A 23,628-nucleotide genomic window follows, 5' to 3' on the forward strand; every position below is an offset into this window, starting at 1 on the left:
CTAAGAACCTATTATGACGCAGACCACGGGCATTTTTCCCGACTTTGTGTCATGGGTTTGATGCTAGCCCAGTAGAGGAGACACATCTTTAAGATGTTAAAGTGCCCTCATGTGGACAAAATTTTTCTTGAATCCATCACTGTGGTGTCGCTTACGACTAGTGTGGTTCTCTGGCGACGCCGAGTGGATTCCACCAATCACATCACACCGCCTGCAGTAGAGCTCTGCTGGCTCTGCACGGGCAGACTTTTCCGGACCCGACCTGGTCCGGGTGCATTGAAAAATGGTCTGGTCCAGCCCGGGCCTTCCTGTTTTTATGCGGCCCGGCGACTCAGGGAAGAGTGCCCGGCCTGCCATCTCCAGCTGTGACTTACGCCTTTCTAGTGCTAACCAAGCACGCAACAACAAGAAGAGAACATACTAGAACGGGTGGTTTAACATCCCAACAGCGCGAGACCAAAGCCCAGAACAGACGGGCGCAAGCGCGTTATTGTTACACTACAAGCCTTTGTGGAGGTAGAGGATGTTCGAGGACTCCTGCTTCCAATCGCTACCCCTCTCACCAAGCTTTGCGAGCCTGATTGTGAAAGATTTGAGGAGTCATGAGCAGCACAAAGTGGCCTTGAGAAGGTTCTAGATGGTCATATGCATAGTGCAGCATCCTTTTGTTGAAAATGTACATGAAGACGACGAGGTGGTAATCGATATGGTGATGCGCGTGGGACAACTTGGGTTTTCTTCTTTCACTTGTACCTAGCTTTGCTCATGTACGGACGTACGTATGAGTTTAGTAAAAGCTTTCTGAGAGTTCATCGCTGTTAGCTTTTCTCCTCCTGTTGGGCTGGCCTAGGTCTGGCAGTTGCTCCATTGCCGGTTCAAAGTTTACCGTTCAACATTTGGTGCCGAAACCGGGAGCAAGAAGGCAGCTGCAACGACGTTCGAACCCTTCGCCATGCCTAACAGCAACATTCCAGAGAAGCTTCACGCCAAGCGGACAGCGAGAAGAACGCAAGCAACGAAGATTATTAACGAAGCTACCGCTGCGCTTCAGGACCAGAGTGCCACAGCAGAGAATATCACAGCCCTACTGGAGAAGCTCACGACATGCGGCAAGCAGCTTTACGTTTTTGATCGGGAAGTGGAGGACAGCATCGCTCCTGAAGCGTTCAGAAGTGAATACGACTCTGTTCTGCAGTATGAAGAAAGGATAAGAGTGCATCGCAAGGCTACGACTCACCTTCGAACGACTGCCACCGACTACATCGACGCCTACGCCAGCAGTCACAACTACAAGTTCTCCGACGCCATAGATCCCTGACCGTAGTACCGTAGTCAGGCTGCAACGCCTTCAACTGAGGAAGTTCCGCGGAGATTTTACAGAATGGCAGCCGTTCTGAGATCAGTTCAAGGCCAACGTGCACGACAACAGGAATAGTCGGATAAATTCCATTACCTTCGATCGTTGTTGCTCGGAACAGCGGAGGCAGCCATATCAGGACTGCAGACGACCGAAGCGGCGTACAACGACGCTATCGCTTTGCTCACTCAACGGTTCGGAGACCGCGGAAGGCTTGAGGAACAGTACCTTGGGAAGCTTAGAACGCTTCCACATGTTAAGTCTTCAACGGACACGTGCGGTTTGCGAAAACTCCACGACTACGTGCAGACGAACATATGCTTTTTAGGAATACCAACAGTGACTTACTCTTCGATGATGACGCAAATCCTACTGGCCGCAATACCGTCCGACATAGTGCTCGAGTACCATCGTTTGAACCTCCGGAGCATACAGAGAGACTCCGCAACACCAGCAGAACACGAAGTCGCCACGTTACAAGATGAAGACGCTGCCTCCACAGCTTCCGCAGAACTGAACAAGGTGTTGGCTTTCCTGAAGGCGGAAGTTGAAAGCAGAGAAAGGAGTGGACTTTGCGACCGCAGGGATCAGAAACCGTCCGGCCAACGGAAGACGGGAGCAAAAGGTCATGCCAGTGCACCCTCGGCTTTCGCGTTGCACAACCAAACTGTCCCGACGAACTGCCTCTTTTGCAAGGCGAAGTCTCACGCCACTGAGAACTGCAACGCGGACATGTCGCAGGAAGACAAAAAGAAGACGTTGGCCAAGTACAGGCGCCGTTTTCGGTGCACGAAAGCGTTCCACAATTCAAAGGAATGCCGTTACAAGGGAAAGTGCTCAAAATGCAGAGGAAGACATGTTGCCACAATGTGCAACCCAGCTAGACGGCCGCGCACGCGAAGGAAACTCAAGACAAAAACGCCATCGAAACGACAAACTTCAGTCCTGATGTCTTCCGCGACCAGTATGAGCACTGTGCTCCTCCAAACGTTTCGTGCCTGGACTGTGTCGGGTACCAGGTGCCAGTATATCAGAGGGATGGTGGGGACAGTGGTAGTTCACGAACGTTCATCCGGGAAGATCTAGCAAGGGAGCTCGGTTTGAAGGAGGTAGCCCAAGTTTGGATCGGAATTAACACGTTCGCCTCAGACTCGGAGTGTCGGCCCGCAAAACGAAGCGTTGTGGAAGTGACTGTGCGAAGCCAGTACATCCACAAAGACGTCAAGCTAGCAGCCATCGTCATACCAGTGATATGCAGAGATATCCAGGAATCTCCAGTGGACAACGAACACGTACTTGCACTTCAGGACTGTGGTGAACTAATCGCCGATGTTGTGGCTTTTCCTGGTATGCGGCAAGTAAATGGCATCAGTCTGCTTATTGGATTCGATCATGTTTGGAAGCTAATCTCCGGCGAAATTCGCCGCTACGGGAAGCAGGAAGAGCTCGTTGCCATCGAAACGATATTGGGATGGACGTTCCAAGGCCCAAGCCAAGTGAAAGCTCTCGTTGCGCAACAAGCAGACAGCCTCATATGCGTGCTGAGAACAAACGTGAACTGCGTGCTCCTGCAAGATGAAGAAATAAGGCAGATGTGGAAAATCGAAAACAGACATCAACGAAGGCGCCCCACCGACGGCATTGACGAGTAACGTGCTAGCAGAGTTCCAGCGCACTGTAAAGATGGTAAACGACAGTTATGACTATGAGGTGCGCCTCCCATGGAAGAACGTCGACGTCCCACTGCACGATAACCGTGCTGTCGCCGAAAGGAGACTGAATCGATTGGTGAAACGGCTCGCCGTGAACGACGCCTTGGTAAGAGAATACGACAAGAACATTCGCGCGTATTTGTTGAACGACCACGCGGAACCACTACCTATCTCAGAGGCAAAGACACCGGAACGCATCTACTACATGCCTCATCGTGAGGTCATCCGTCCCGGGTCTACGACTACGAAAATGCGGGTCGTGTTCGATGCTTCATCGCATTCTGGCAACTGTACATCGCTCAACGATCACTTGGAAAAAGGACCGAAGGTTCAACCTGACTTGTTAGATAGGCTACTCCGTTTCAGAACGCATCCGATTGGAATCACTGCAGACATCGAAAAAGCGTTTCTGCAAATCAGTGTGGACGAACGCGACAGAGATGCGTTACGTTTTTGTGGTTTGATCAGGTGCCACTTCGACAAACCATTACATATAGCGCCAAAATGGTGGAATTGCGCATGCGGCGGGTGCCTTTTGGGACATCGGCCAGTCCGTTCCTAGCAGCGACTCTGGAGCATCATTTTCGTAAAGTCACCGGCGACTTAAAGGACACTGCAGACGTCTTGGCGTCTTCATTCTACGTGGACGACTTGCTGACTGGAGCACAAGACAAGAGTCAGCAGCGAAGCTTTACAACGACGCCAACGAGGTCATGAAAACGGCCCACATGCGTCTGCGGAAATGGACGTCCAACTGTTCAGCGCTTGAAGGCGTTTTCAGACATGAAGAGGAGAGCAGTACGAACAACAATTCAGTTACAAAAGTGCTTGGGGTTGTTTGGGACAAAAGGATCGACACACTTGCGTGCAGCTTGGACTCGATTGTTAAATCGGTGCATCATGCTGCAGGCACCAAGCGAAACTTACTCCAAGCATCGGCTAGGATTTACGACCCTCTTGGCTTTCTACACCCTTTCACGGCTCGAGCAAGAATGATTTTTCAGGCCTTGTGGGTTGAGGAGGTTGGCTGGGATGCGGAGATGCCGAGAGACAAGCAGGACCAGTGGAGTCAATGGTGCAGGGAGCTAACGGAACTGGCTGAGGTCATCGTGGATCGCTGTGTGTTCCCGAGTGGTTGCAGATACCCTCAACCCCATATCTTTTGCGACGCCAGCCCGAAGGGTTGCGGTGCTGTATTGTACCTCCGAGGGCAGACAAAGAACAAAGAAAATTATATTTCTATGTGCCACCTGCTCACGTCATCGCCTGCAGGCGGCTTCAGCTCCGACCGCCCCATTGCCACCTGAGAGGATTGTTCAAAACCAACCGTTCGAGGTAGTGGGAGTGGATTTCGCGGGCCCAGTAATGGTGCGCTCCGGAAGTGGAACTTCGAAGTCGTATATTGCCCTTTTTACGTGCGCTACCACGCGGGCAGTGCATCTGGAACTTGTTTCTTTTGGCGTTCCGTCGTTTTATCGCCTGTCGAGGACTTCCCACTACTGTGTACTCGGACAACGCACTCTCCTTAAAAAAAAAAAAACGTCCTGTGAGATTCAAAAGCTCCAAAGCAATGTCCGGAAGAGTGAAGTGCAGGACTATTTCGCCAATCATAGCATAAAGTGGAGGTTCATAGCCGAGAAGGCAGCGTGGTGGGGCGGATGGTGGGAGAGATTGGTCCGCACCATGAAGCAATCTCTCCGAAAAGTCCTTGGGCGACAGTCCTTAACGTTCGAGGAAATGATGACCGTCTTACAAGACGCCGAGGCTTCGATAAATACAAGACCTCTCACATATTTACATGCATCGCCGGATGAACCAGCTGCGTTGACTCCTGCTCATCTGTTGATTGGCCGATGATTGGTCGCACTTCCAAATGGTCAAGAAAAAGCACCGCCGCGGTCGACCAGCTCCCATGGCTCAGTGGTTTGCGTGCTGGGGAGGTACCCGGGTTCGAATCCCGGTGCCGGCTGTGCTGTCTGGGGTTTTTCCTGGGTTTTCCTCAGACGCTTTCAGACATATGTCGGCACAGTTCCCCTAGAAGTCGGCCCAGGACGCACATTTCCCCAGGGCGTCAGTCGTGACGTTGCCCACATACGTGAGGCCGACAACGGCAAGCCCTTTCACCACCACCACCGCCGCGGTCGACAGTGACAGATCTTTCCCGCCGATGGCGATATCGGCAGAGAGTATCAGACCATGCATTTCTGGAAACGATGGCGCACGGAATATCTTCTTCACCTGAGGTCCGCCCACATCTCCAAGCCGGTGGGGTACCACACATTGAAGCAGGGAGACCTGGGTCTTCTTCACGAGGAAAGGACACCACGTAACCTGTGGAAGACTGTGCGAATAGTGACCCTCCACAAAGGTCGAGACGACAAGGTGCGAGCTTGTACCATCAAGTTGCCAACTGGAAACATCACAAGGCGGCCAGTGCAGCTACTGTATCCCCTGGAGACTTTGGAGGAATGACTGCAGTCATTCGGCGGGGGAGGATGTTGAAAATGTACATGAAGACGACGAGGTGGTAATCGACATGGTGATGCGCGTGGGACAACTTGGGTTTTCTTCTTTCACTTGTACCTAGCTTTGCTCATGTACGGACGTACGTATGAGTTTAGTAAAAGCTTTCTGGGAGTTCATCGCTGTTAGCTTTTCTCCTCCTGTTGGGCTGGCGTAGGTCCTGCAGTTGCTCCATTGCCGGTTCAAAGTTTACCGTTCAACACTTTCTTGCAAATATATGCACAGGAATGATGAAAGCACGTGATTATATGAACTAATAGTCCTGCGTTGTATGGAATTAGCAGCGTGGCCCAGCCGGGCTGACGGAGACGTGTTTGTCAGCTCGAGGTCGTGGCATATTTTGCACTGGGCCGGGTAGGCCGCAGGTGCAGAGCTCTAGTCTGCAGCACTGCCATTGGCAGGCATTGTAGGCAATCACAGCACACGGAGGGAAATAAAAGATATAGCTGTACACTTGTCGCCATTGTGCCAGACTCCTCACAATGTGGTTGCCACGCGAAGTGCACATACCATCTGGAGGACGAGAGTGGATAGTGCAGCGTGCCACTGCTGCTGTGAGCGGCGTCCTAACAACAAGAAGCTGCACATGCCGCAGGGGGCCAGCTTGAAGCGGCAGGTTAGAGGTGGCAGTTTGTCGCGTTTTGGTTTTTTGAGATGCCTTGAGCGAAAGCTTTCATTCTAATTAGTAGTACTCATTGTTCATTATACATTGTCTTAGTGCTACAGACGATTGTAAAGTTTGCTTCCGAGCTCACATTCAGTTTTGCCAGCTACATATTAAAACGTTCACTTTTGTCCTGTAACTCACATGCCCGAAGCTATCTACAACGCATTGATCACTTTGCCGCTGTACTACACTTGTTAGCCAAATTTCTTCTTGCGTAACACTGGTCCAAGCTCGTTTGAGCCTTTAATTTCTGTGCTCTAAACCTGAACCGAATCCCCCCAAAATGACAGTTCCGATCCCTGCTAAAAAAATCCATACCAATCCATCCTGTCCATAAAAAATCTATATACATACCACTGTGTACTACTTACCTGTATACTTAATTTTTACTACTTTCGTATTTTAACTTGACAACTACCTTGTTTGAACATGATGGCAATTGATGTTCTGAGGCTGGAACACATAGAAGAAAACATGTGAGAGTGAAAATTCGGATGAGTGAGAGAGTGGTTGGTTTGTCCTTCCAGATGACGCACCCTTGGAAGTCGCTGGGGAGGTGTTAGCTTAGCTCAGTTGGTAAGAGCCCTGGACTGGCAATCCAGAAGATGTGGGTTCGAGTGCTACAGCTGGCTAACCTTTTCAGTGACTTCCCTCTCTCATCATTACCTTGTTTGGCTCATCATAGCCATGCATAGACGCTTTTGCACCAAAAAAAGTCAAACTCATAATCATCAGAACGTGCAAGCATTACAAAAGTAGGCTTATGAATGTTAATTAAGAGGGCATACCAGCTCTCCGTCCCAATGTATTTCCTATGGAACAGTTTTTATGCTTTCTCTCGGTAACCGTCGCGCAGATTTTGACGCGGGTGCTTTCATCATAAAGAGGAAGACGAGATGAAACTATTTACGCTACAGGATTTCTCATATATGTCGTATGTATTTTACGGCGACGTCATGAATGCGAAAAAAATACACAATTTTTCTCCTCCCTCTTTGAACAGGTTTTATTAAACTTCTATAGCCATTTCGAAAAAAACTTTCCATTTACTTTCTCTGGAATTATTTCAGGAATCGATAGACATCGAATTTATATGTCTACCACTTTCCGTTTTTATAAAAAAGCATGAAAAGTGAGTACGGATAAATACTGTCTCAAAGCCCCGTAAACCGCGTCATTCTGTGTCGCCCTCTAGCCGTAGCACAGGAAAAACTGCGCGGAACATTTTTACCATATCCATCCGCCGACCATGCGGATGGACCATGCGCACGCGCACTGTAGTGCTCTTTCTCTCCTCTTTACTTTCATGGACAGCGGACTTAGAGCATGGCCTTGGAGACCAGAGCAAAAGCTTACTTAGCTGCTCGTAAAGGGATTATCGTCAGCCAGCATTGTCGGGGGGGGGGGGGGGGGTAGACGAGTCAGCGTTGTCGCGGCCCGTGTAAGAGACCACCGAGACCAATAAACTTCTTTTTTCGGTGCGCTTATAGAGAAGTGAGATGAGTTTGTTAGCTTGACATGAAACGTCAATTTGATCGATTTTGCCGTTTCGGGTTTGTGCTTACTCAGTCAACTGTCTCATAAGGCTAACGAGAATCTCTCGTATTTACGGTTAGTGGAAGCCCGACTTCACAAACATTCCAGTAACGTTCAACAGGACTGCCCTGTAATGTTCGTAATGTTGAAACAGCCAGCCAGCGGATTACACACAGATAAATGTTTCTTAGGATAACGGTACTTAGAACTGCAGCTTTATTTGTTGTTTCTCTTTCTTTCTTTTATTGATCAATTTGTTTTTATTTTTATCTTTATTTTCTTTTTCTTTCATGAACGCTCCACGTGAACCAATAAGAAAAATCGATCAAGCGGCCGCTGCACAATTATTTCCGCCCACGCAATGAGCAACAGTCTTTTCCGGAACCGAAATTCACGTTCGCGTAGCAAGGAAAACGAACGACAACCAACGACAGCGACGGGGGATATATTTATTAGACGAAAAAAAAAAAAAACGGGCTAAAGGTCAGCCAAACGGGACGTCGGCTTGCTATTCCAAAAATACATAAATAAATAAATAAATAAAATTAACAAATAGGAGATAAATGAAACGGACGCGACGGAACAGCATGTTAGTTAGTTGATTATTAGGTTAGTAAAAGTTCGGTGTTTGCATTTTCATGTTCTGGTTAGTCTAAGTAGGCTTTGGCAGTTTCCGCGCAGAAACAGCCAGATAACATTTATTTACAGTAGTTTATTTTGCAACGGGGACTTCGATCACTTTATTTTGAGATACGGCCAATTTTTCGAGACCGGTTCCCTGGATTTTCCATCTTTCGACAATCCTTGCTAGTTGCACGTTGGATGACCCAAAACCTGTACCCGTCTGTCTTTGCACGGCGCACAAAGGGAGGCCTTCTGAGGAAGATAAGGAAAAGCTCCGGGTCACTGGGGATTCTCCGCTGAACTAGTGTCTACGCTGAACGAAAGGTCTGGTGTAAATGTAATGTGAAGTACCCTGTGAAAACCAAGCAGTGTCTAAAAATATAGTACTGAAGTTTCCGTGTAATAATCAGCGCAATTATGAGACGGAAATCGTGCTCCGAGACCTCGTCGCGCGTCAAGTTCCTTTGATTTTATCTTGTTCGTTTATACATAAAGATGGAGTCCAAGGGGTTTTAGGAGCTTCCTCCTTCTCCTTTTTTTTTTCATTTTTTTGAATAGCTGTTGCTAAATGCAATGCATTTATTTAGGCTGATTGAGCCTATCAAAAGGCCGAAAATCATGACGCCGAACTATCAGAAGGCCGACAGCCAAAAGATAAAAAAATCATAACGCCGAACTGTAAGAAGGCTGAAAATGGAAAGGCCAAAGAGACACCGGGTGAGCACTCCAGTGAATGACCACTGGATGGGATGGTGTAGATTATGAAAAAGTTTTGTGGCTATTGTATTAGAAATCAAATACCTGGAATGCATAGCATTTGGTGCTCGCAAATAGACTAGCCAGCGAATATGAAAAACAATAATCTACAATATGTTTACTACGAAAAGAAAGTGTGTGGTGGGTAAAGTGAGGATAATTGTGCATTAAAAGCCCCTGGAATATACAGTCAACCCTCGATTTATGAACAGCCTTCGTTTGTCGAAAAATCGTTCATAAATCGAGGTGCAAGGTGCGCGGAAGAGAAATGGGCTGAATCGCGACAGGAAATGCACTAGATTACGTTTATTTGTGAAAACAGTTCGTTGTGCTCTGCACCATACATTCGGCTGTATTTATCCTCTACGGAAGAGACGATCGAAGTTTGGAACTTGACTCGTACGCCTGGTCCTCGAACTGTAGATGTGATTCCACGCTAAGCGAGCTGTCACAGCTTCAGAACAATCCTGCTAGTTATCTTCACTGTCACTATGATCACCCTGGGTACCATCATTTGACAACTTCACTAAAGCACCGTCATCGAGCGGCTCACATATGTGTTCACCGTCAGCACAGGAAATGCAACCCTCTGTTCTCAATCTCTAATTCTTGTGGCTGTGGGACACTGCACGGGTGCTTGACCTTCATCCTTTATTCATCTTTATTGACGCGATCCCAGTACTTCCCCGTGCGTTCGCAACCCCGTTCATAAATCGAGGTCAGAACACACATGGTTTTGCGGTTCGTTCCCTGAAAATCCGTTCACAATTCGGATATCAAGGGTTCATAAACCGAGGGAGAAATACATGGCAAAAATTTGGTCCCTTGTGACTAGGGTTGCCACCAGGCCGGTATTATACCGGCAGGGCCGGTTATTTGCTCGCTCTGCCGGTTGCCGGTAGGAAGGTGATACCGGCAGCCTTTTGCCGGTATTTGTGGCTCAACACCTTTCATATGGGTTTTTACGGGGTTTTCCTTTCCACATTCCACTACAGCTTGAATAAATCTGGAGCACAGAACCAACTCCGTAGTCACCAGTCGTTTTCTTAGTTATTCATTATTATTATCATTGTTGTCTTGAGCGAGTACCTAGTTCTTTCTTTCTCTCTCTCTGTATATTCTCCATCCCTCACCCACTTTCCCTTTCCCGCGAACATTTCCTTCTTTCCCTCTATTCCACCTCCTCTCCCTCAGCCGGTATTTTGCACTCCGAAAGGTGGCAACCCTACTTGTGACGCCGTTCATAAACCGAGGGAATTCGTAAATCGAGGGTTCATAAAACGAGGGTTGACTGTAGATGCAAGTAAGAACTGAAACCTAGACAGCCGATGAAATACATCACAGCCGACCGAATGTTATCGTTCGCTTTGCGGATTTGTTGAAATTGGGAGACATAGGGTGCTTTTTTTTTCTTTTTTTTATGTGTTAATAATGAGTAGTTAAATCTACATTCCATTCAATAAGCAACATAAAATGGATATACATAGTTTGCTGCATTAGTTCGCTAGCGATATCGTTCGCTGGATTCTATAGTATTTCTTTACTGTCAGTCAGACACAGGTGTTACAGTTGTCCTTACATCTTTTTCTGGGCCGATGTTTATGGGTTATAAAAGCTCTACACCCACTTATTCAGGTGTTTCATTGCGGTTTGATTGCATTGAAAATAGGTTCATCAACATAGAAAGTATGAGACAACAACTACAACATCATTGTCTGATGTTGTAGTTGTTGCCACCAACAACAAAACAGAACTATATATGAAAATACCAGTATTCCAGGTGAGTTGGGAACTACGTCCGACGATATCCACGTTCAACGAGCGTGAAGTCAGAGCCTCAGGATTGTGGGCATTTGCGTTTCATTTCATTGATACGAATACAGAAGGTTATGTGTCATTGCGCTCGGTATTCTGTAGTACTCCCCTTTATAAAAGAACGCGGCTAACATATCTGCCAGAAATAGGTAGAAGGTAGCAGGACCTTGGAAAATCACCAGTGATGAATCACCTCGTATCATAGTCAATATTTATTTGTTGTCGGAGAATCCCTTCCTAATCTTACCGCATTGTCTGCACTCAGCAAACTTTGCGAGAGAGGAACAGAAAGAACAGATGTAATCGGCGCAACGCAAGCAGCGCAGTGGGTGTAACCGCATTTATGTTCCTTGTTCAATGGTTTTACTGTGCATTAGCATGCATATTAATTTAAAAAATCCCGTCTCCCAATTTAAACAAATAATGTGATAGCACTTGATCGGCTATGATCCGTTTCCTCAGCTGTTCACAACGGCGCTCCTGTAATTTCCGGGATACGGAAAAATCGTCCCCGGTGGGAACCTAGGTTAGAGTTATTATCAAGGTAAATTGCATGTTGTAAAAACATTTTTGGGACCCCTCATATAGGACCCCGGTTAGCGAATGCTGCCCTGTTGTGCATTTCTCACACACAAAATATGGACTTTGTCGCAGGCAATGCTATGTACCTCGTATCTTTAATGAGCTCCCCTTCGACAGTTTTTCTTTGGAATCGAAGTACAAACTAAAAAAAGCGCTACGGCAACTTTATCATGGGATGTAGTACCGTTATATGTTAATGTACTGTCAAACTGTATGCCGCTAACTGCTTCAGGCCCAGTGCCACAAGCTTTTCCGCTTAGACGGGAAAAAAGGAATACCGTTTCGAGCAGATTTTCCAGACTGGCATTGTAAGCGCAGTGTGTAGGCAATGTTTATAGCCTAATTTACAGCCGCTGGTAGATTGAGCCAATTGAGAGCCTCCGAGATACCGGCATCCGTACTATCCGATCACACTTGTACGTCGGCATACAGTAAGTATGCACTAGTAAAACAATACGAAGAGCAACTAAAAATTCCATAATCAGTCAGTACAGGCGGTAGTGACTTGTGAAAACAATAATTGTAGCATGAATATATAAGAACAAAAAAATAAAAATAAAGTACTCATGTAGCAATAGGAGACAAGCAAAAAGACGTGAATGTCTCGAATCGAACTACGGACCTTTCGTGGCAAAGTCCGACACTTTACCACTCGACAAACAGCGCAGAGGGCGCGGGCCGCCTTAAACTCGCGAGGTCAACCATGCACAATGGGGATTATTTCGTGAGTCGGTGGCGAACGGCGTGATAAGGACGAGCGTGGCGCCATCTAGAATCGGGAAAATCGTGAATCGGAGTTGCTCCCCGACTGAGTTTTTGGTAGAAAGTGAGCGAAAATGCCGTTTATTCTGAATATAGCCCTGTAGGAAAATGTGTAGAAACTATATTTCACGAGGCTTCAATCGCACTGAGGTCTGCACCCTTCTTTCGTCTTTTCAAGTGTGCAGTTGCAATCTGTCCAAAGACTTCACGGTCAAGGAGTTGGTATGCCACAGTAATTATGCGAAGCAGCATAGAGTGTAATGTCGGACAGCCAAAGCAAAACAAGTTGAGCCCCAGCTCAAGACCCATGCCATAGTCACACTCGTCATTTGCAAGGTGCACGTTCATGATGATGTTCTGCAACTCAATCATGTTCTTGGCACGTAATTCATCTGTCGAACTTGTGGAAATTTTCTTCAGAATTGACTTCAGCTGATCTGTAAAGAAAACAAGTGAAATTCCTTGTAAGGATCTGGCTATAAATGCTGCATTCTAGTGCAGTGCAAAGAATGCCACAGAACGTAATATGTGTACTTTCTGCTATGCCATTGCAATACCTTGCTTAGCTGAACACCTCAAGAGGCTACCGAACGCCATTCCATCACATGCAATACAAAATATGCTTTCTACAAAAAGCTGTCAGATGGGTAAAGACATCTCCACTAAATAGATCCAAAAATGTCCGGTACATTCATATTCCAGCTGCTTCACAATGTTTGTACGACATGAAACTTACTAGGATACACCACTCTGGCACAAGGTAGGAAGTGCATTTTTATGAGACCAATGTACTACTAAAATGAACTTGCACAACAGCCCCTTGTATATTTTGTAAGGGCATATTCCTAATGTTTTATACTGATATTTGAACAGCAAAGATTGAGGCACCATGGACAAAAATATTGACGGGGATTGAAATTTGTGCTCAACTGCAACTTTCCATCAGTATAACCCACACATTTGTCTCCACACTGATGTGTTAAAGTGAAAGTTGCAACGTCTTGTTTCTTTAACCTCAAGCTGTCCATCACATATTTGTACTGGATAGACATGTTCCTTTGTATTCTGCATGTATCCTCCTGTAAGTGCACAAGGTGACATACAAAAGGTTTCAGTCCATAACACACAATTTACACACTCAACTTGTTGCAGTTCTTTGCAAATTTTGAGACAAAGCTCAAGTCTGTCCACAGTGCAGTTGCCTGTCACATCACATCGATACACCTACTGCAATATCTTTGTGCACATATTACAAACAATTGCACCCACAGCATCCTCAGTTTGATGTTTTTCAGTCCAGTCTCCAGTTCTTTTTCATAGGGTTTGGGTTCTCTGACTGGAACACAAAATTCAGTCAAATTACTCATGTTCCTATACTGTTTATCTGTTCCTTTATAAACTTAAGCTACCACAATTCGTAATTTTTGTATTCCTTCGCTGTATTACCACGTAAAATACTTCATTCGGGAAGTGCACATTTACTGTGAAAATTAGTTTACAAGAGTGCGCACAACAGCGGCAATCTTTCCCAGCTCCTTCTGGCATGTTGCAACATCAGATCAGCAGTCAAAGACTTTTATTGGCTCCCAAGAATCATCTGCAGACTGCTCTGCTTCAGACACGGGACGGACAGTGCCAAATACAAGCACGAAAAGAAGAAGCAAATGAGGTACTCTCATCACTATTGGGCGGCTGACCGGTTTGCAGACCCGCTGCCGAGGGTAGCAGGTTTTCTGACCCTCTGCTCTCTTGCGCACAGGGCATGTGCGCTGCACTCATACTTTTTGTGTGTGTACCCAGGGAATATAATCTCAATTTCTACTCCACCTGAAATTTTTGTTAGCCCTTTCCTGCTCCTTTTAGAACCATAGGGCGCATTAAGTAGCAGTTCTATCCAACACACTCGGGGTACTCTGTCCTTCGTACTCTCGTGCCTCTACTACTAAATAGTTTTTCAGAGCCACGAGCGCGATGCACACCCCAGCGAAGGTTTCCAAGGTGGCTCATTGGTTTTCAGGCCTCCCCTTCCTCCATACGTCACAGAGCAGGAGCAGCACTTACACGCTCCGACCTGCAAGCTGGAGCATGAGAGTTCATCAAGTGCGTCAAGCTCCGGAAAAGGTGTGCCACCATTTAGTAAAAAAAGAGCGCTCTCTGGAGCCGCTACTTAGCTTCTAGTAATAGCCAAGCAGATGCAACAATATTTCAGAAATAAAATTTCCTCGGAACAGGCTTCACCTTTTTCACATTGCTGTCTGTGGCTCTCCCACCCAAGCTGCTCAGGTCCTTGTGTGGTTGCGAAGGTTATTTGCCCTGTGAACTCCCTATTGCAGACAACTGCTATCTGATCAAGTTACCAACCCTCGTTACTATTCTCCAGGTTGCTTGTTTTTGTGGCATCTTCTTGCAACCACACATAACGTTATCTGTATCATTTCCTGGAAAATTAGCTCAATTGGTGCGAAGTGTGCTGCAATTTGTTCTATTTTTGTCCTAGTGAACAAGTTTAGAGACTTTTGCTTCGAGGCTTCAGTCCATGCCACGCTACGCTGCACAAAGCGGACATTGTTGGGATGTTGACAATGGCGTAGTGCTGGGCTAGTAGGTACGACACAACTGGAAGAAAACAGCGCAAAGCAGACGGGGACAGAGGGACGCGATACAAGCGCTGACTAGCAACTACAGGTTTATTGAATATACATACACTTAAACACACAGGATGACTATCCTTGCGTTTGCTGACCAAGAGCGAATGATGCTCCGTCTTCTGAATGCCGGCCAATAGGAGGACGCAGAGTGCAGGCACTTCCCAAGCCTCTGCTCTCGCCTAAGAGATGGCGCAGTGTCGCAAAGCTTCTGCCATTGCGCACCAATCTAACCAACTGCTGAACGAGGCTTAGACAGGAGTGTAGCTACCGTTTTTTTGCCTGTCGCAAGGTTCTGCCATGGCGCACCAATCTAACCAACTGCTGAACGAGGCTTAGACAGGAGTGTAGCTACCGTTTTTTTGCCTGTCGCAAGGTTCTGCCATGGCACACCAATCTAACCAACTGCTGAACGAGGCTTAGACAGGAGTGTAGCTACCGTTTTTTTGCCTGTCGCAAGGTTCTGCCATGGCGCACCAATCTAACCAACTGCTGAACGAGGCTTAGACAGGAGTGTAGCTACCGTTTTATTGCCTGTCGCAAGGTTCTGCCATGGCGCACCAATCTAACCAACTGCTGAACGATGCTTAGACAGGAGTGTAGCTACCGTTTTTTTGCCTGCCGCAAGGTTCTGCCATGGCGCACCAATCTAACCAACTGCTGAACGAGGCTTAGACAGGAGTGTAGCTACCGTTTTTTTGCCTGCCGCAAGGTTCTGCCATGGCGCACCAATCTAACCAACTGATGAACGAGGCTTAGACAGGAGTGTAGCTACCGTTTTTTTTTTTGCCTGTCGCAAGGTTCTGCCATGGCGCACCAATCTAACCAACTGCTGAACGAGGCTTAGACAGCAGTGTAGCTACCGTTTTTTTGCCTGTCGCAAGGTTCTGCCATGGCGCACCAATCTAACCAACTGCTGAACGAGGCTTAGACAGGAGTGTAGCTACCGTTTTTTTTGCCTGTCGCAAGGTTCTGCCATGGCGCAAAAATCTAACCAACTGCTGAACGAGGCTTAGACAGCAGTGTAGCTACCGTTTTTTTGCCTGTCGCAAGGTTCTGCCATGGCGCACCAATCTAACCAACTGCTGAACGAGGCTTAGACAGGAGTGTAGCTACCGTTTTTTTTGCCTGTCGCAAGGTTCTGCCATGGCGCAAAAATCTAACCAACTGCTGAACGAGGCTTAGACAGCAGTGTAGCTACCGTTTTTTTGCCTGTCGCAAGGTTCTGCCATGGCGCACCAATCTAACCAACTGCTGAACGAGGCTTAGACAGGAGTGTAGCTACCGTTTTTTTGCCTGCAGCAAGGTTCTGCCATGGCGCACCAATCTAACTAACTGCTGAACGAGGCTTAGACAGGAGTGTAGCTACTGTTTTTTGCCTGCCGCAAGGTTCTGCCATGGCGCACCAATCTAACCAACTGCTGAACGAGGCTTAGACAGGAGTGTAGCTACCGTTTTTTTGCCTGTCGCAAGGTTCTGCCATGGCGCACCAATCTAACCAACTGCTGAACGAGGCTTAGACAGGAGTGTAGCTACTGTTTTTTGCCTGCCGCAAGGTTCTGCCATGGCGCACCAATCTAACCAACTGCTGAACGAGGCTTAGACAGGAGTGTAGCTACAGTTTTTTTGCCTGCTCAAGGTTCTGCCATGGCGCACCAATCTAACCAACTGCTGAACGAGGCTTAGACAGGAGTGTAGCTACCGTTTTTTTGCCTGTCGCAAGGTTCTGCCATGGCGCACCAATCTAACCAACTGATGAACGAGGCTTAGACAGGAGTGTAGCTACCGTTTTTTTTGCCTGTCGCAAGGTTCTGCCATGGCGCACCAATCTAACCAACTGCTGAACGAGGCTTAGACAGGAGTGTAGCTACCGTTTTTTTGCCTGCAGCAAGGTTCTGCCATGGCGCACCAATCTAACTAACTGCTGAACGAGGCTTAGACAGGAGTGTAGCTACTGTTTTTTTGCCTGCCGCAAGGTTCTGCCATGGCGCACCAATCTAACTAACTGCTGAACGAGGCTTAGACAGGAGTGTAGCTACTGTTTTTTGCCTGCCGCAAGGTTCTGCCATGGCGCACCAATCTAACCAACTGCTGAACGAGGCTTAGACAGGAGTGTAGCTACTGTTTTTTTGCCTGTCGCAAGGTTCTGCCATGGCGCACCAATCTAACCAACTGCTGAACGAGGCTTAGACAGGAGTGTAGCTACCGTTTTTTTTTTGCCTGTCGCAAGGTTCTGCCATGGCGCACCAATCTAACCAACTGCTGAACGAGGCTTAGACAGCAGTGTAGCTACCGTTTTTTGCCTGTCGCAAGGTTCTGCCATGACGCACCAATCTAACCAACTGCTGAACGAGGCTTAGACAGGAGTGCAGCTACTGTTTTTTTGCCTGTCGCAAGGTTCTGCCATGGCGCACCAATCTAACCAACTGCTGAACGAGGCTTAGACAGCAGTGTAGCTACCGTTTTTTTTGCCTGCCGCAAGGTTCTGCCATGGCGCACCAATCTAACCAACTGCTGAACGAGGCTTAGACAGGAGTGTAGCTACTGTTTTTTTGCCTGTCGCAAGGTTCTGCCATGGCGCACCAATCTAACCAACTGCTGAACGAGGCTTAGACAGGAGTGTAGCTACCGTTTTTTTTGCCTGTCGCAAGGTTCTGCCATGGCGCACCAATCTAACCAACTGCTGAACGAGGCTTAGACAGCAGTGTAGCTACCGTTTTTTGCCTGTCGCAAGGTTCTGCCATGACGCACCAATCTAACCAACTGCTGAACGAGGCTTAGACAGGAGTGTAGCTACCGTATTTTTGCCTGCAGCAAGGTTCTGCCATGGCGCACCAATCTAACTAACTGCTGAACGAGGCTTAGACAGGAGTGTAGCTACTGTTTTTTGCCTGCCGCAAGGTTCTGCCATGGCGCACCAATCTAACCAACTGCTGAACGAGGCTTAGACAGGAGTGTAGCTACTGTTTTTTGCCTGCCGCAAGGTTCTGCCATGGCGCACCAATCTAACCAACTGCTGAACGAGGCTTAGACAGGAGTGTAGCTACAGTTTTTTTGCCTGCCGCAAGGTTCTGCCATGGCGCACCAATCTAACCAACTGCTGAACGAGGCTGAGACAGGAGTGTAGCTACCGTTTTTTTGCCTGTCGCAAGGTTCTGCCATGGCGCACCAATCTAACCAACTGATGAACGAGGCTTAGACAGGAGTGTAGCTACCGTTTTTTTGCCTGCCGCAAGGTTCTGCCATGGCGCACCAATCTAACCAACTGCTGAACGAGGCTTAGACAGGAGTGTAGCTACTGTTTTTTTGCCTGCCGCAAGGTTCTGCCATGGCGCACCAATCTAACTAACTGCTGAACGAGGCTTAGACAGGAGTGTAGCTATTGTTTTTTGCCTGCCGCAAGGTTCTGCCATGGCGCACCAATCTAACCAACTGCTGAACGAGGCTTAGACAGGAGCGTAGCTACCGTTTTTTTTGCCTGCAGCAAGGTTCTGCCATGGCGCACCAATCTAACTAACTGCTGAACGAGGCTTAGACAGGAGTGTAGCTACTGTTTTTTGCCTGCCGCAAGGTTCTGCCATGGCGCACCAATCTAACTAACTGCTGAACGAGGCTTAGACAAGAGTGTAGCTACTGTTTTTTGCCTGCCGCAAGGTTCTGCCATGGCGCACCAATCTAACCAACTGCTGAACGAGGCTTAGACAGGAGTGTAGCTACCGTTTTTTTGCCTGTCGCGAGGTTCTGCCATGGCGCACCAATCTAACCAACTGCTGAACGAGGCTTAGACAGGAGTGTAGCTACCATTTTTTTGCCTGTCGCAAGGTTCTGCCATGACGCACCAATCTAACCAACTGCTGAACGAGGCTTAGACAGGAGTGTAGCTACCGTTTTTTTTTTGCCTGTCGCAAGGTTCTGCCATGGCGCACCAATCTAACCAACTGCTGAACGAGGCTTAGACAGCAGTGTAGCTACCGTTTTTTTGCCTGTCGCAAGGTTCTGCCATGGCGCACCAATCTAACCAACTGCTGAACGAGGCTTAGATAGGAGTGTAGCTACCGTTTTTTTGCTTGTCGCAAGGTTCTGCCATGGCGCACCAATCTAACTAACTGCTGAACAAGGCTTAGACAGGAGTGTAGCTACCGTTTTTTTTTGCCTGTCGCAAGGTTCTGCCATGGCGCACCAATCTAACCAACTGCTGAACGAGGCTTAGACAGCAGTGTAGCTACCGTTTTTTTGCCTGTCGCAAGGTTCTGCCATGGCGCACCAATCTAACCAACTGCTGAACGAGGCTTAGACAGGAGTGTAGCTACCATTTTTTTGCCTGTCGCAAGGTTCTGCCATGGCGCACCAATCTAACCAACTGCTGAACGAGGCTTAGATAGGAGTGTAGCTACCGCTTTTTGCTTGTCGCAAGGTTCTGCCATGGCGCACCAATCTAACTAACTGCTGAACGAGGCTTAGACAGGAGTGTAGCTACCGTTTTTTTTGCCTGTCGCAAGGTTCTGCCATGGCGCACCAATCTAACCAACTGCTGAACGAGGCTTAGACAGCAGTGTAGCTACCGTTTTTTTGCCTGTCGCAAGGTTCTGCCATGGCGCACCAATCTAACCAACTGCTGAACGAGGCTTAGACAGCAGTGTAGCTACCGTTTTTTTTGCCTGTCGCAAGGTTCTGCCATGGCGCACCAATCTAACCCACTGCTGAACGAGGCTTAGACAGGAGTGTAGCTACCATTTTTTTGCCTGTCGCAAGGTTCTGCCATGACGCACCAATCTAACCAACTGCTGAACGAGGCTTAGACAGGAGTGTAGCTACTGTTTTTTGCCTGCCGCAAGGTTCTGCCATGGCGCACCAATCTAACCAACTGCTGAACGAGGCTTAGACAGCAGTGTAGCTACCGTTTTTTTTGCCTGTCGCAACGTTCTACCATGGCGCACCAATCTAACCAACTGCTGAACGAGGCTTAGACAGGAGTGTAGCTACTGTTTTTTGCCTGCCGCAAGGTTCTGCCATGGCGCACCAATCTAACCAACTGCTGAACGAGGCTTAGACAGGAGTGTAGCTACAGTTTTTTTGCCTGCTCAAGGTTCTGCCATGGCGCACCAATCTAACCAACTGCTGAACGAGGCTTAGACAGGAGTGTAGCTACCGCTTTTTTGCCTGTCGCAAGGTTCTGCCATGGCGCACCAATCTAACCAACTGATGAACGAGGCTTAGACAGGAGTGTAGCTACCGTTTTTTTGCCTGTCGCAAGGTTCTGCCACGGCGCACCAATCTAACCAACTGCTGAACGAGGCTTAGACAGGAGTGTAGCTACCGTTTTTTTGCCTGCAGCAAGGTTCTGCCATGGCGCACCAATCTAACTAACTGCTGAACGAGGCTTAGACAGGAGTGTAGCTACTGTTTTTTTGCCTGCCGCAAGGTTCTGCCATGGAGCAACCAATCTAACTAACTGCTGAACGAGGCTTAGACAGGAGTGTAGCTACTGTTTTTTGCCTGCCGCAAGGTTCTGCCATGGCGCACCAATCTAACCAACTGCTGAACGAGGCTTAGACAGGAGTGTAGCTACTGTTTTTTTGCCTGTCGCAAGGTTCTGCCATGGCGCACCAATCTAACCAACTGCTGAACGAGGCTTAGACAGGAGTGTAGCTACCGTTTTTTTTTGCCTGTCGCAAGGTTCTGCCATGGCGCACCAATCTAACCAACTGCTGAACGAGGCTTAGACAGCAGTGTAGCTACCGTTTTTTGCCGGTCGCAAGGTTCTGCCATGACGCACCAATCTAACCAACTGCTGAACGAGGCTTAGACAGGAGTGTAGCTACCGTATTTTTGCGTGCAGCAAGGTTCTGCCATGGCGCACCAATCTAACTAACTGCTGAACGAGGCTTAGACAGGAGTGTAGCTACTGTTTTTTGCCTGCCGCAAGGTTCTGCCATGGCGCACCAATCTAACCAACTGCTGAACGAGGCTTAGACAGGAGTGTAGCTACTGTTTTTTGCCTGCCGCAAGGTTCTGCCATGGCGCACCAATCTAACCAACTGTTGAACGAGGCTTAGACAGGAGTGTAGCTACAGTTTTTTTTTGCCTGCCGCAAGGTTCTGCCATGGCGCACCAATCTAACCAACTGCTGAACGAGGCTGAGACAGGAGTGTAGCTACCGTTTTTTTGCCTGTCGCAAGGTTCTGCCATGGCGCACCAATCTAACCAACTGATGAACGAGGCTTAGACAGGAGTGTAGCTACCGTTTTTTTGCCTGTCGCAAGGTTCTGCCATGGCGCACCAATCTAACCAACTGATGAACGAGGCTTAGACAGGAGTGTAGCTACCGTTTTTTTGCCTGCCGCAAGGTTCTGCCATGGCGCACCAATCTAACCAACTGCTGAACGAGGCTTAGACAGGAGTGTAGCTACCGTTTTTTTGCCTGTCGCAAGGTTCTGCCATGGCGCACCAATCTAACCAACTGCTGAACGAGGCTTAGACAGGAGTGTAGCTACCGTTTTTTTGCCTGTCGCAAGGTTCTGCCATGGCGCACCAATCTAACCAACTGCTGAACGAGGCTTAGACAGGAGTGTAGCTACCGTTTTTTTGCCTGCAGCAAGGTTCTGCCATGGCGCACCAATCTAACTAACTGCTGAACGAGGCTTAGACAGGAGTGTAGCTACTGTTTTTTTGCCTGCCGCAAGGTTCTGCCATGGCGCACCAATCTAACTAACTGCTGAACGAGGCTTAGACAGGAGTGTAGCTATTGTTTTTTGCCTGCCGCAAGGTTCTGCCATGGCGCACCAATCTAACCAACTGCTGAACGAGGCTTAGACAGGAGTGTAGCTGCCGTTTTTTTTTTTTTGCCTGCAGCAAGGTTCTGCCATGGCGCACCAATCTAACTAACTGCTGAACGAGGCTTAGACAGGAGTGTAGCTACTGTTTTTTGCCTGCCGCAAGGTTCTGCCATGGCGCACCAATCTAACTAACTGCTGAACGAGGCTTAGACAAGAGTGTAGCTACTGTTTTTTGCCTGCCGCAAGGTTCTGCCATGGCGCACCAATCTAACCAACTGCTGAACGAGGCTTAGACAGGAGTGTAGCTACCGTTCTTTTGCCTGTCGCGAGGTTCTGCCATGGCGCACCAATCTAACCAACTGCTGAACGAGGCTTAGACAGCAGTGTAGCTACCGTTTTTTTTGCCTGTCGCAAGGTTCTGCCATGGCGCACCAATCTAACCAACTGCTGAACGAGGCTTAGATAGGAGTGTAGCTACCGTTTTTTTGCTTGTCGCAAGGTTCTGCCATGGCGCACCAATCTAACTAACTGCTGAACGAGGCTTAGACAGGAGTGTAGCTACCGTTTTTTTTTTTGCATGTCGCAAGGTTCTGCCATGGCGCACCAATCTAACCAACTGCTGAACGAGGCTTAGACAGCAGTGTAGCTACCGTTTTTTTGCCTGTCGCAAGGTTCTGCCATGGCGCACCAATCTAACCAACTGCTGAACGAGGCTTAGACAGCAGTGTAGCTACCGTTTTTTTGCCTGTCGCAAGGTTCTGCCATGGCGCACCAATCTAACCAACTGCTGAACGAGGCTTAGACAGGAGTGTAGCTACCATTTTTTTGCCTGTCGCAAGGTTCTGCCATGGCGCACCAATCTAACCAACTGCTGAACGAGGCTTAGATAGGAGTGTAGCTACCGTTTTTTTTGCTTGTCGCAAGGTTCTGCCATGGCGCACCAATCTAACTAACTGCTGAACGAGGCTTAGACAGGAGTGTAGCTACCGTTTTTTTTTTTTTTTTGCCTGTCGCAAGGTTCTGCCATGGCGCACCAATCTAACCAACTGCTGAACGAGGCTTAGACAGCAGTGTAGCTACCGTTTTTTTGCCTGTCGCAAGGTTCTGCCATGGCGCACCAATCTAACCAACTGCTGAACGAGGCTTAGACAGCAGTGTAGCTACCGTTTTTTTTTGCCTGTCGCAAGGTTCTGCCATGGCGCACCAATCTAACCAACTGCTGAACGAGGCTTAGACAGGAGTGTAGCTACCATTTTTTTGCCTGTCGCAAGGTTCTGCCATGACGCACCAATCTAACCAACTGCTGAACGAGGCTTAGACAGGAGTGTAGCTACCGTTTTTTTTTGCCTGTCGCAAGGTTCTGCCATGGCGCACCAATCTAACCAACTGCTGAACGAGGCTTAGACAGCAGTGTAGCTACCGTTTTTTTTGCCTGTCGCAAGGTTCTGCCATGGCGCACCAATCTAACCAACTGCTGAACGAGGCTTAGACAGCAGTGTAGCTACCGTTTTTTTGCCTGTCGCAAGGTTCTGCCATGGCGCACCAATCTAACCAACTGCTGAACGAGGCTTAGATAGGAGTGTAGCTACCGTTTTTTTGCCTGCAGCAAGGTTCTGCCATGGCGCACCAATCTAACTAACTGCTGAACGAGGCTTAGACAGGAGTGTAGCTACTGTTTTTTGCCTGCCGCAAGGTTGTGCCATTGCGCACCAATCTAACCAACTGCTGAACGAGGCATAAGGCTGGTTCACACTGCCACGTTCGCGCTTACGGGCTACGGGTTGCGCTTACGTAGTACCCATCTCGTTGCCGGTTGCGTTCCGCCATCATTCACATTACTACGTTTCGGCGCTCCGTTCCTCCAATGAGGAGC

General features: G+C 48.1%; 1 protein-coding gene across 2 annotated transcripts in view; it reads right to left on the reverse strand.

Moving 5' to 3' along the window:
• Positions 1-12,399: 12,399 nt before the first annotated feature.
• The window catches only part of LOC135394405 (histone PARylation factor 1-like), a 79,766-nt gene continuing 68,537 nt past the window's right edge, over positions 12,400-23,628 (reverse strand). For both annotated transcript variants that reach the window (XM_064625133.1, XM_064625132.1), the window contains exon 7: positions 12,400-12,771. In XM_064625133.1, the coding sequence (XP_064481203.1) occupies positions 12,461-12,771 (311 nt within the window). In that variant the 3' untranslated portion in view covers positions 12,400-12,460. The remainder of the gene's footprint in view (positions 12,772-23,628) is intronic.

This window comes from Ornithodoros turicata, chromosome 5 (assembly GCF_037126465.1).
Source record: "Ornithodoros turicata isolate Travis chromosome 5, ASM3712646v1, whole genome shotgun sequence".
NCBI lineage: Eukaryota > Metazoa > Arthropoda > Arachnida > Ixodida > Argasidae > Ornithodoros > Ornithodoros turicata.